General features: G+C 37.6%; 1 protein-coding gene across 10 annotated transcripts in view; it reads left to right on the top strand.

The window, feature by feature from the left end:
* Positions 1–14485, top strand: part of DNAI3 (dynein axonemal intermediate chain 3) — a 149807-nt gene that overhangs the window by 19529 nt on the left and 115793 nt on the right. For 8 of the 10 annotated variants that reach the window (XM_054690865.1, XM_054690866.1, XM_054690867.1 and 5 more), the window contains 7 exons: positions 513–637; positions 2989–3078; positions 3687–3773; positions 4584–4712; positions 7726–7799; positions 12895–13039; positions 14386–14473. In XM_054690865.1, the coding sequence (XP_054546840.1) occupies positions 513–637; positions 2989–3078; positions 3687–3773; positions 4584–4712; positions 7726–7799; positions 12895–13039; positions 14386–14473 (738 nt within the window). The remainder of the gene's footprint in view (positions 1–512; positions 638–2988; positions 3079–3686; positions 3774–4583; positions 4713–7725; positions 7800–12894; positions 13040–14385; positions 14474–14485) is intronic. The other 2 variants (XM_054690871.1, XM_054690870.1) reach the window with 2 other exon arrangements.

Raw genomic sequence — 14485 nt, 5'->3', positions numbered from 1 at the left:
CTGAGGCAAGATGGAATCTAGATTTGAGCGGGACCTGTTGGACTCCCAGGACTGACTTCCTTGTCTCTGACATCCCCCCTTTTTGATTACTGGAGAAGATAAGAGACTTACCCCCCTCTAAAGCTCTCAGGAGTCAAGGGAGATAGGTCCGCAAACCATGGAAAGAGTGAGATCCTCACCCTTGCTTTTACTTCCTCCCCTTGCCACATTTGCCCTTTACTCACAGAAAAAGCAAAATATTTTTAAATCATTAAATATTTGAGGTTTATTGCTTATCTTATATTAAGAGAGCATCTCAGTTTGGACCAACCACATTTAAAATGCTAAATAAGTCTCTTGTGGTTACTGTCTACATATTAAACAAGAGTCCGAAGAGAACGCCTGGTCTTCCAGAGAACGTTTTTGCTCAAATTCATCAAAATAGAGTAGTGACAATGTAGAAGAGTAAAACCTAGAACACATCTCCATGTACAATTGCTACAGATTTTAACGAGCACTTATGTTCCAATCAGGGTTAATAGCTGTGTCTGTGGCTGTGCGGCTCGCCTTTGAAGAGAGAGTTCACTTTTCTGGTAAACTATTGCTGCAGCCATCACTGATCCTTTTCTGGAGTTTCTCTGATCCCATACATCCTCAGGTACTTAGGGAGAGTTGCTCACCTAGTCTAAAATTTGAAATACTACTTTCACATGTGTGTTCACCAGATTTAATTGTCAAGTATTTTATAATCCCTTAGTGTTTTATAAACCCTTAGTGTTTAGAAAGTTAGGCTTGCTTCAATTCAAAATTTGCCATCATTCAATTTGAGCAAAACTAAAGTTTATACATAATTTATTGAACAAATCAGCATCTTATTTTCAAAAAAAAAGATTACAAGAAGAGTGTTTAACCAATTTTAAAATAGAGGCTTTTTGTGAACTTTATTTAAATAATAACTGTTGAAATGCAAATAAATCTTAGCTTCCCAGGAATTTCCTCAATTCCAAGGATCACTAGTAGGTGATGGTCAAAAGTAGAGATGATCCTCAAGAAAGCAATGAGGGACTCTCTGGTGGCCTAGGGGTTAAGTCTCAGCACTGTCACCTCTATGGCCTGAGTTCTATCCCGGCCACAGAGCTAACCCACATAAGGCACAGCAGACCTCTCCTGACTTGGCCGCTACTCCCCTCAGCAGTGTATTTCCGTAGATCTGCCTGTTCTGCTCCCCACTCTGTCTCTGGTGAATCCTCTCATGCCCTTGCAGCTCTGGCCTACACCCCAGTTCTTCTACACAAAGAAGAGGAGGAGGAGGAAGAGGGGGCGGGAAAGGGAAAGGGAGGGGGAGGGGAAAAAATGCATGACGATGGAGTGGGGTGGGGCCAGTATGACCCTAGAGCATGCGCAGGCCATGGTGGGGACAGCTAGTCGTCACTTCTGAAGGCTGAATTTGCTCCACAAAGCTTTACTTCCATTATCTGCTCAAGAAGAATTCTGCTCATGAGGAGAAGTGCCAGATTGCCTTAAATTAATTTTTTTTCCAAATATACTAATATTTTGATTCCATAAAGTAAGTAAGGCTTCCCTTAGTAAGCCCTAGTCTCCCCATCGACCTTCTTCCCTAATTCATCTGAATTAAGGCAGTTTAATTCTAAGTACTTTCATTATTATAGATCCAGAGATCAAAATGACATATCTCGCTTTTTCTTGTTACCTACTTACCATAAATGTGGTGACATTCTCTTACTGGAGTTCTCTAACATTTTCTAGTTTGTAGAACAACTTCTGCTCCACACCATGGAAGTGTGGCTGAACTTTCCAGCAGAGGAAGAGGAAAGAAACTCTCCATCTAAGAATAACTTTGAAAGCATTAGCAAATTATTATTTTTTAAGATTTATTTTTATTTATTTATGCATACAAGAACTGGAGTGTAGGCCAGAGGTGTGGGAGGCGGTGAGAAGATACACCAGAGACAGAGTGCAGAGCAGAACAGGTGGATCCACTGAAATACACTGAGGGGAGCAGCAGACAAGACAGGAGAGGTCCGCTGACACATGTGGGTCAGCTCCCTGGTTGGAGATCAAACTCAGGCTGCAGTGGCTGGCAATAGACTGATAGTGCTGAGAATTTAACCCCTGTGCCTCCAGGGAGGCCCTTAGCAAATTAGTTTTTAAAGAAATAATGCAAATGTATGTGTCTTTGGTCTAGTCAAAACTATAGGAGATTATTAAAAGATTTTATTTTCAAAAGGTGAGATGTCTCTAGAATCCAAAGTACTAAATCACCAAGGTCATTTACTCCAAAATCAGTGTGAACCCTTTGGCTCAGTGTTGTCAGTCCAACACAACAGCCTCTGGGCCTACATCTTGGTCATTAGGTTTTTGTCCATATGTTTAACAAACAATAACCCTGCAAGCGTTTTTGTTTGATAGTAACAGCAGCTCAGGTGCTAACCTGGGTTAACATACCTGTTCCTTCACACTCACACTGGCATATTCCTTGCAGGGCTTCTTCCAAACACTCACATTTGCTCCCCTTTGGGTTCGGTATTATTTTAAAATTTGAACAATTGTCACTGGTAAGACCTTCATTTTCCCTCATTAATGAATTTTAATTCTAGTTGCCAGGCTAGGTATACAGCAGGGAATAAAATGGACAAACATCTTGTCCTCACAGATTGCATTCCACACTTTCAGAAACATTAAACTCATAGATTCTTTGCTCATAAAAAAAAAAAAAATTATAACATGCCCTAGCAATGACCCATGGAGTGTAGGGAGGGGAGACATGGGTCCCCTGAGAACATACCTGCTTTCATATGCATGGCCGAGGTTCACAATTAAATTCAGCAAAAGCAGTTTTCAGTCCAGAGGTAGAATCCAGGAATGCACTCTGTGTACATATAAGATTAGGTAGTAATAAAATTAAGAGTTTGGACTGTTTCCATACTGCTTTCTAGCCATGATCTTAAGTTTTCTCACTCTCTCTTGTATTTGTGGGTCTTTTTAAAGTTAATGCTGGAAAGCCCAGATGACATCTTCTGCTTCCAATTCTGTCCAAGCAACCCTAATATCATTGCTGGAGGCTGCATAAATGGACAGGTACTATGGATTTTATTAATTTAGACAACATTCTGTAACACATTTGATTAGCAGGAATTTTCTTTTAACTTAAGGCTTGAACTCAGCAGAAGGAAGGCATGCAAATTGTACCAGTCACCATGCTAGGAATTGGGGTATTAAGATATATCAGACATGATGTCAGGGCTCAAGTTAAGTTATGGGTCTGAGGCAGCTGTTTCCATAATCATGCACATTCCCAAAAACAGAGGAAGAACTATTACCCAAAGCAGAAGAATTTACATGTTTATCTTAGATTTAAAAAAAAAAAAAATCACTGCATTGGCGAACGCAAGCACAAAAATCAAAGCACTGAAAACAATTTTATAGAAAAGAAATCATTCTTTTTTATCTTAGGTTTAACAGTTGCTGATTTATTTAAGATGTAGGCCAAATTTTATTATGCTTGGATGTGACTGCTATATCAGGGTACATACTAAGAGGTTTAAAAAAAATCTTTAAGATCCTGCTGGCTGTAGACTTCATACTATGTTATTGAAAGTTGACCTTTTCTCTTGAAAAAAATAAAATAAAGATCCAAATAGCTCTTTCCTGAAAATACACCTTAATGGCATTTATTTCTGTTTTAGATCGTTTTATGGGATATAACCGCACATGCCGAGCGCATAGATAACAGTAAGACCGGCAGTGGTAGAAGTAAAAAGGCCACCCTCAAGGTTAGCATTGTGGAACTTTTCACTTACAAGTTTCATTTACAAGATAAAATCCATTGAGGATTTTATTCAAAAGTGCATGACAGGTTTACCAAGCTAGAGACTCGATAGGGGAAGAAAAGTCTTATTTCCCTAGCCCACCCAGCTGCTTTTGGGGTGTTCAGAATCACGTCTCTGCAGGCCCTTGATTATAAACACCACAAAACAAGTGGCACTGTCCTTTCCAGAAACGAGTTCTTTTTTATTGATACTGTTGTCAAGTAAAATAAAAGGACCACGTGAGTTGCCTAAAGTGACCTGTGAGTTGGGGCCTGTGCCTTCAGCTCAAGCAAGCATTGCTTGTCTTGTGGATGAAATGCAAGGTCCACAATCCTTTCAGATAAAAATATGCTGATTTTATGAAGCCATGGAGTCTGCTTAGGGGATTTAGCTCCCAACTCGGTCCTTACACACCATATTGTACATCTCTTTCACCCCCAGTTCTTTGACCATAACATCCACAGGTCTCTTAACAAGAAATAAAAGCTGTGACCTTCTGTGCTTACAGAGAAATAATCCTTCAAAAATGGGATCTCACTAATTAGTTAGGGAAGTGGGTCAAATATTCTTATTAAGCTTAGAGATAAAAATCTTAGGATACACTGAAGGGGCAAGTGGATAATCTTATTACCTAAATATATAATATGTTGCAATACTATGTTTTTTCCTTTGAACTGATGTTTCTCATTAATTTAAATTGGAATGCGGAAAGCATGAGTTCATTTATCAACATTCTGAAATTAGCAGGTAACGTTCTTTTAAACATTTTTCCAGCCTATGTTTCTCCTTGAACCAGACAGCAATAAAGAAGTAGAGTACATCAGACACTGCGCAGTCTCCTCAATAGAAAACGGACATAAGAAAGCAATTACAGATATACACTGGCTGCCTGAAACATTTGAGGTGAGTTTTAGTGGCTTCAGATTGTTCTCCTGCTGAACTTTTCAGAATGTTTCATTCAAAGAGAATGTTTTGAGGCAACAGTTTATTTACACTTAAATTGTAAAGTAACCAGGAATGAGGCATCAAACCCTTGTGTCACTATTATCGGACCAAGTCTGATCTAGGGAAGAGAATAAGGCCAAGATTTCAGCTTCAGTGGTTTATTGATATAATACAATAGTGGAAAAGAAGAAGGCTTGATAAGTAAAAATGGAGTGCAAATATTATACACCTGTAAGCTTTGTGGGTTTAAATCTATGATTTCAGCTATTTGGAGCATACTTGCAACTCTGAAGCTCTGTGGCAGACAGTAATCTGCAATTTGTCAAGGTAGTCTTGAACTGAGGGTGCCTAAGCCTGGTAGGCGAAAACAGGTACCGTGAGTGAGTAGTGGAGTTTGATTTTATAGTTCTGTACTTGACTGACAGAGTCTGGTATTTGGGAATTTGGGACTGGTAAATCTCCAAATGTTTCATTCAGGGCATTAAAGGCTTACTTTAATTAGGCATTAAAAGGCTCAATTGCAGAATTAACAGGTGAGATTATCAAAGAATATGAAGCTATTAAAATAAAAAGTTGTCAGAATATTAGAGTTATGAAAGTTAACTAAACCTACTAAGTATTCAAATGGATTATGCAAAGCAATAATATTTTCAAACATTATTACAGACCAAAATCTATAGCCCAGATGCAGTTTGTTTTCTATAAATATTTAACATATGGTAATGAAGTTATAACACAGGAGAAGGAACTCGTTTCAACACACAGTATACACACAAATTTATGCAGATGATTATAAATTTAAATAAAGATAACCAATCACAGGAAAAACACAACAAATTGGAATAGAATATCATATTTCTGGAATGGGGATCATTTTCTAAGCTAATTAATGTTGAAAAAATATATATGTTAATTTCTAAATGAAAAGCAAAGAGCAAATAACAAAATGAAAGAAAACATTGCCTCAAATGTAGTAAATACAAATTTTTCGTTAAATAAGCAAAAGACAATTATACTGAAAAATAACTAGTAGATAAACATGAAAATCATTTGCCCTTTTCAATATCAAAGAAATAATAATACAACAGTAGTGTATTATTTGGGTCCTACTTAATTTTTAAATGAAAATTTCAAATCATACCCTGTGTTAAAAAGGGTGAAATGATGAAATCAGTATACATTGCTATTCCAACAAAAATCCTTTGTGAGGTAATTAGTCAATATGATTCTTAAATCATCCGAATGTTCAAACTCTTGGCCAGTAATTCAAATTTTGGGGTGTCATACTAAGAAATAACCCAATTTGTGTCCTAAGATTAAATTACATGTACACCTTAAATCATGTCAAAGTGTATCCATGAAATATGATTGGAAAAGATTTCTAAGGTAGAATAATTTATTGCATTTTAAAGCTTTTCATTTCCTGGGGCCTCCCTGGTGGTGCAGGGGTTAAAGACAGCTCTGTCAAGCTGTCGCCAGCCACAGCAGCACAAGTTTGATCCCCGAGTTCGATCTCCAGCCGGCCAGGGAGCAACACCGATGGCACAGCAGACTTCTCCTGATGGAACCACTGCTTCCAATATCTGCCTGTTCGTCTCCCAACTCTTTCTGGTGAATCCTCTCTCTCTCTCTCTCTCTCTCTCTCTCTCTCTCTCTCTCTCTCTCACACACACACACACACACACACACACACACACACACACCCCTTGTACCTCTGGCTTGCACCCCAGTTTTGTATGCATAAATAAATCTTTAAAACAAAAAATTTTAAAACAAAGCCTTCCATTTCCCAAACTACTGTATTATTATTAAGTTCTTAAAAATCATTAAAACATAAAACCCCAGAGCAAGCACATCTCTGGGGTCTCACCTCATTCAGCGGGAAGCCTCATTAGAGGAAGGGGCAAAGTAAGTTCGGGGTTGGGGAGCACTGATCAGACCCCAGGAGAAGCTGCAGCCTTTGCCTGAACATGAGCTGGTTCAGGCTGCAGCCCTGGCCTAGATTTGCAGGGTCCCAGCTCCTCTGCTGCCTGCAGGGTCTCTCCTGCCGCTCCCACTATCACTCTCGTGTTTTACTATTTTGCTCATGAGTTCCACAAGGGTAGGGAATTGGGGAAAGACAGGTCCCCATTGATCCCAGAGTGGCACCTTCACAACTTGCCACAAAGTCTTTCACCTCATTTCCCAAGAAACCTTGCATTTTGGACCTTAGAGAACCCTAAGGAGTCATTAACCCTCCCTCGAATCCTCTGGGGGCTACCAGAGTTGGGCCTAATTACTGAAGGAATTCAGGCTCCACAGCATTTACCGCACGCTGTTGGGATCTAATTTAATTAACAATCTCTCTTTTTTTTTTAAAAGATTTATTTATTTATTTATACAAGCACTGGGTACAGTCAGAAGCGCAGGAAGGTGAGAGAATTCACCAGAGCCAGAACAGGGAGCAGAACAGGCAGAAGGACCGAAGTACACTGCTGAGGGGAGCAGCGGGCGGCAGGAGAGGTCTGCGCGCCAACAATCTCTTTTTTAATGATGCTAACTGCTTAACCACCTCATAAAATCTCCTTTATTCAGGCTTACAATCAACAGTGAAAAACAGAAAGAATCTACATTCCTAATAATAATAGATAATGAAAATACAATATATTAATATGTTTAATGTCATAAGTATGCTCTAAAATTATTGGAATGATTTATGAGTATATAGGTAAATGTTCAAATCAACTAAAAAAGCTCTGGATAGAAGTTTATATGCATGCTAATTAAAACTATATTAAAGTGTTTCTGTAAAAAAAGACTGGAAAAGAATAGATGTCTTCGATCTCATTTTAAAACTATCAAATTTCTTTGATAATGTTATGCCCTTTTAATAAAATTTAAAGCAAGGAAAATATTAAAAATGTAAAAAAAAAATTAAGAGGTCATTACTGTTCTAGGGACACAGCTAACTTCTTGTGTTTTTGAAAAATAGATAAACAGATTGGGTTCTGTCTTTGAGAATCGAAGTGGGATAGCCTGCCAACTTGTCACGTGTTCAGCTGATTGGTATGTCTTATTTTAAAGAATATCTACTATGTTTTCACACATTGTGTATATTTTCTTAGAAGTTTCTTCTGTTCCTTAAATAATCTTTATTGTAGTAACTAGGGGTACCACGCAGGTGACCCCCTCCCCTGTGGGAGTTGTATACTTCTCTCTCTAAATTTCTGACTGCTCCCACAAAAAAAAAAAAAAAAAAAAAAACCAACTGTAGGGTAAGGAAAAATGTCAGGCTTTTCTGCCCTCCCACCATCAGGATAGATGATGGATCCTTGCGGTCCTGAATGCATGCCCGATGGCGGCCACCTGGAGTAGGGTGTGGGCATAGGTAGATGGGATTCACCTGGGCTAAGACTGGGCTTTTAAGGGCGGCGTCATGGGGACGCCAGCAGAAGCGGAAAGAAAAGCTGAGAGAGAAGCAAGAGAAGCAGAAGCTGAGAGAAGACCAGAGAGCTCAGATAGAATGAAGACTTGCTGGGGGCTGGGAGGCCTGCCAGCCTCCCGGCCCCCCAGCACCCTTACCTGCTGTGTACCGGGTAAATCCCAATAAAAAGACCTGCAAAAAGCCACTAAGGACTCTGACTCCTCCTTTACCCGGTCTGCTAGATCCTAGAAAACCTGCACCGTGTCCCTTCCTGACCTTACACCAACTTTATTGTAGTATAAAATTAATATAATCTTTCCCATCTTGCAAGATGGTGGGTGAAAAAGCTAAGAAGGTGGCTACTAAAGAGAGGACACTGCAGCCAAGCAGGCTGATGCTGGTGGCGAGGTTCAGAAGGCCAAGGCCAATCCCCCCAAGAATGGGGAAGCCCCACTGCAGTTGAAACCCTGCCCTACTCAGATGAATTGGCAGATTCTCCCAATCTGCTGTGTGTTCCAGAAAGGTTCTGTAAGAGAAGTATTGAGCAGCTAAATCCAGGATTGTAAAGAAAAAGATGGAGAAGGTTCTTGCTACTGTCGTAAAACCATTTGGGGAAATGACTAGAATCTGTCTGCCTGAAAATGCACTTGAAAAGCTATTGAGTTTTGGCAAAAACCCTCCAGTCAGCACTCGGGAAAACTGCAAGCCTGCATCACTCCTGGGACCAATCTGATCATCCTTCAGGGCACCAGAGAGGCAAGAGGGTGGTTTTCCGGAAGCAACTGAGCAGTGGTTTGCTACTTGTGATTGGACCTCTGTCCCTCAATCAAGTTCCCCAGCTCAGGACACACCATAAATAGGTCATTGCCACCTCCATCAAAACTGATTATCAGTGATGTGAAAATCCCAAAAGAACTTACTGACCTTATTTCAAGAAGCAGCAGCTGAGTAAGCCCTGGAGCCAGAAAAGTGAGATCTTCTACACAGAAAAGGAGAAACACGAGCTTACAGAGCCGCACAAGGTCTATCAGCTGTTGGCTCCCAAAATCTGCCAAAAATCAAAGCTGTTGGTCACCTAAGGGCTACTCTCACAAATGAATTTACCCTCACAAACGGTGTTCTAAAATTCTTGTGAAGAATATAATTAAATCATGAAAATAATCCTCATTTAACTCAAGGATAGGATTTATACATTTTGTTGGCTTTTTAAAAAATATTTTATAGCTATAAATATTGTAAAAAGAATGAACTAGATTTCATACTTGATAATGTTATGTAACATTGTCCATAGTTATTCTGCTTATTCATATTCTCATTTTTGTAAATTTGCAGTATATATTAATTAACATTCAGTTTTATTTCAACTATAGGCTTATGACATAATTGGGAAAGCTTTTTTAAAAATGGAAGTTTTATATTTTTAATGCATATTTATAAAAAAGTTTTGATAAACAATTTGGTAACTATGTTGAATAATGTTCATTTAAGTAAATTTGTATCTCCCTGTTTGTACAACAAAGAAATCATAATGAAGTAAGCAATTTGAAGAGTAATAGTATATATCTAGCATCCCAGTACTGCCAAAATATTACCATCTAAACAGCTTTGACCCAATAGAAACAGGAAGACATGGATATGTATTGGATAAAATTCTGTGGTTGCAAGCAATAGAAATTGACCATGGTTAGCTTAAGGAAACAACATAAATCTATTAGAAAAAAAAAATCATTAGGAGCTTATGCCTGTATTCTACTAGGTGCTTTAATAAGTCCACTACTTTGATGTTGGCAACAACCTTGAAAAATACAGAGAGAGGAAATAGAGGCTCTGAAGGAAAACATGTTATTGATCTATAACTCACTATATATGTGTTTGTTATATATGCATGGACATATATAAATAAAACAATATTCTATACCATATAACTAGTAAGTAATGACATTGCTGAATCAAAGGGATTGCTGACTCAGGTCTCAGAAAGAGCCCCATGAATTTGACACTCAAAACATCACATGTTCCTACCTCAACATCATAAAACCATATATGACAGGCCAACAGTCAGTATCATTCTCAATGGTGAAAAGTTGAAAGCATTTCCATTAAGATCTGGAACAAGACAAGGATGTCCACTCTCACCACTGCTTTTCAATATAATACTGGAAGTCCTAGCTGGAGCAATAAGACAAGAGAAAGACATACAAGGAACCCAAATAGGAAAAGAAGATGTCAAACTATCACTATTTGCAGATGATATGATAATATACATAGAGAACCCCAAAAATTCCACAGAAAAACTAATTCAACTCATCAATCAGTTCAGTAAAGTGGCAGGATACAAAATCAACACACAAAAGTCAGTAGCCTTCCTATACACAAACAATAAATCTGAAGAAGAAGAAATAAAAAAAAACCATCCCTTTTATTATTGAAACAAAAAAATCAAATACTTGGGAATAAATCTAACAAAAGAGGTAAAGGACCTATACAAAGAAAACTATAAAACACCGTTAAAAAATAGAAGAAGACACAAAGAAATGGAAAGACATCCCCTGCTCATGGATTGGAAGAATAAACATTATTAAATGGCCATCCTACCAAAAGCAATATACAGATTCAATGCTATTCCAATCAAAATTTCAATGTCATTCTTCAAAGAAATAGAACAATTATTGATGAAATTCATACGGAATCACCAAAAACCCCGAAAATCAAAACTCTCCTGAAAAAAAAAGAAGGGAATGGAGGCATCACACTCCCAGACTTCAAACTCTACTACAAAGCCATAATCATCAAAACTGCATGGTATTGGAACAAGAACAGACACACAGACCAATGGAATCAAATAGAAAATCCAGAAATAAACCCACAGATTTATAGTCAACTAATCTTTAACAAAGGAGAAAAGACTATGCATTGGAGCAAAGAAAGTTTGTTCAATAAATGGTGCTGGGAAAACTGGGTTGCTACATGCAAAAGAATGAAGCTTGACCACTACCTCACACCATACACAAAAATCAACTCAAAATGGATTAAAGAACTAGACATAAGACCTGAAACCATAAAATACATAGAAGGAAATATAGGCGAAACACTACGTGATATGCACATCAAAGACATCTTTACAGACACATCACCCAAAGCAGTGATAGTGAAGGCGAAGATAAACAGCTGGGACTACATCAAATTAAAGAGCTTCTGCACAGCAAAAGAGACAATAACAAAAACAAAGAGAAACCCCGCCGACTGGGAGAACATTTTTGCACACAACACTAATGATAAAGGACTGATCACAAAAATCTACAAAGAGCTGATGAGACTCAACACAAACAAAGAAAATAATCCAGTCAAAAAATGGACAGAAGAGCTAAAAAGAAACTTCTCTGAAGAGGAAATGCAAACGGTCAACAGGCACATGAAAAAATGTTCAACATCACTTGTAATCAGGGAAATGCAAATCAAAGCTACCATGAGATACCATCTTACACCAGTGAGAATGGCACATATTAAAATAAACTAGCAACAACAAATGTTGGTGAGGATGTGGAGAAAAAGGAACTCTCCTGCACTGTTGGTGGGAGTGCAAACTGGTCCAACCACTATGGAGAGCTGTGTGGAGATTTCTGGACCTACTAAACATAGAGCTTCCATATGATCCAGCAATTCCACTCCTAGGTATTTACCCAAAGGACACAGAAACATCAATTCCAAAGAGCACCTGCACCCCTATGTTTATAGCAGCACTGTTTACCCATAGCTAAGCTTTGGAAACAACCCAAATGCCCAAAAATAGATGACTGGATCAAGAAGATGTGGTGCATATACACCATGGAATATTACTCAGCATTCAAAAAAGATAAACACATGCAATTTGCAGCAACGTGGATGGCGCTGGAAGGGATCATGCTCAGCGAAATAAGCCAAAAAGAAAAAGAAAAATACCGGATGGTCTCACTCATAGCAGGAATCTAGAAAACTTAAATAAGGGACCAGGAAAATGAATAACTATAAGTGAAAATCAAAATCAACAAAAAACTATGAAACAGAGACACTCTATGGGGGGTGGGGGGCGGGGAGGGGAGGGATTGGGGTCAAAATAAGGGGATTGCAATTGTATGGGGAATATAAAAATAAAATTTATTAAAAAAAAACAAACAAAAAAAATCACATGTTCCATATAGAAGACACAGTCCCTTGATTGTTGTTTATAATGATGGCCATTGAGTTTGGAAATATTTTGGAATATTCTGGATATATTTCCATCCAATGTTGATAAGTTCCCAAAAAAAGTTTATTCGTTTAGAAAAATTAAATTATAGAGAAAACTCAGCAAATCTAACCTCTATACTCCAGCCATAATATGATCTTATAGAATGAGAATAAAAGAGGATCCATTAGTAAAGAATGTATGTGATTTATAGGGAAAGGTTAACTGAAGTTGTCTTTAACAAAACTGCTTCACATATCATGTAATTTAAAGCTATAAATAAAATTCAAGAAGAGCCATGTAATTTTGAAAAACAGTTTTAAACCAGCTATAAAATATATTTAAAACAATTTAAAATGTCATATGTGATCTGTGATTTACTTCGAGATTTGCGCTTTGATGACACAAAAACATTTAATATTTTTATTACCTTTCATCATTTATTCATTTTAAGATGAATGCATGATTAACATTAATGCAATAATTTATATACTGGTTCTTAATTTTCAAAAATGTTGAACTTTTTTTTAAAGCACAATATGTTTTTGGGATATCAGAACACAAAAAGTTTCAACCCCCCAAACAACAGAGAAAAAGAAAGAAGAGGTTATTGAAATTCCTTTTGATGTACCCTCTACATTTTTACATCTAGATCTCTCCTGGAAACCTCTCAGTAAGGTAAATAACAGGGAGTTTTTTTAATCCATCCTGTTTGCTTACATACACTGTATAACTTATATACATAAACATAGGTACTAATGCATACTTTAAAAGTTTTTTAATTCAGATGAATACGGAACTTCACAATTCATGTATTCATTCAACCTATAAGTGCTTTGAGAGTTATTATGATGCTTGCCGGCCTATATCAAACCAGAAATTACAATTACTGTGACCTTGGAATTAATATTTGCTCCTGTAGGAGCAAGTCAAAACACACAAATAATTTGTATTATGAATACTCAATTGTACATCAGTTGCTTATAAATTATAGGATCTCAAGTTGGGGGGGTTACCTAATTTTAGGTCTTCTATTGTAATCAAAATTTTGCATATTTTGCATAGCAATAGTAGGAAAGAGCAACATAACACCTATGAACAAACAAAACTGAAAAGTAATTAAATGAGAGATTATTTCTACTTATTGATGAATGGCGAAGCTCAAAGAAAAGCAACTTTAATTTAAGAAAGATATGGCTATGAATGGGATGGGCGTGAAAATTTGAGTGAACTTGTGATGTTGATTACTTTTTCTTCAGACTAATTCCAAACTTAATACTTTACTTTGATTGATAATTATAACTAAAGTTATCCTATTGTGTATTTGCTTCTAATGGACGAGAGAGCACAGGGAAGTGATAATATTCCTGAGGTAACTGGAACTAGAAATTATAAATTAGAATGAGAGAATTAGAAATCTTCTGGGGTAAGATTTACTGAGAGGCAAGTAGGTTAAAAAACAAACAAAAACTCACTTGAGATTAACTGAAACTAGAGTGGATGAATATCCTGATGGAGAAAATGGGGCAGAAACTTTGAGGGGAAAATGTCAGTTGTGACCATCTCCCCTTCTGGGGAAGACCCACGACTACTTCTGGAATTTAGGGGCACCTGGGTCCCCAAGGGGCCAAGTATGTGCCAGGGAGATGCAAGATTCCTGCATAATATTCTGGAGCTCCATTTAGCTGAAATATTTAAGGAGTAGGGGAAAGAACCATTACTTTATATGAAAACTAACAAGGGTGTATTATGGAATAGAACACAAAATATTTTCAAAATTAAACAGCACGTGAGATTTTGGGATTTGAAAACAAGTGCTCAGACAAGCTCCCTTCAGCAGCACAGTTTTAGAAACCGTGGTTTATGCTTTCCATGGGGAAAAGAAACTAGAAATCTAAGGAAGGAGGAGGAAGTGGGACATGGCAATCTGGGGGCAGAAGCAGAAGGAAAAAAGCAAGAATAAATCATCCATTGATAAATTAAGGATATATGGAAATAACCTTTCTTATATATTCTCCCAAAAGATAAAACTGTCTAAAGGTGACACAAGTTTAGATCACTGCCCAACCAAGATAAGCCTGGGGGAAGACCATCACTTGTATAAAACACAAGGTAATGACTTCT

Source organism: Talpa occidentalis, unplaced genomic scaffold (genome assembly GCF_014898055.3).
Source record: "Talpa occidentalis isolate TD23 unplaced genomic scaffold, MPIMG_talOcc4v2.1 talOcc4.9, whole genome shotgun sequence".
NCBI classification, from domain to species: Eukaryota; Metazoa; Chordata; class Mammalia; order Eulipotyphla; family Talpidae; genus Talpa; species Talpa occidentalis.
Note: the sequence above shows the minus strand (reverse complement) of the source record. Positions and strands in the feature narration are given on the sequence as shown.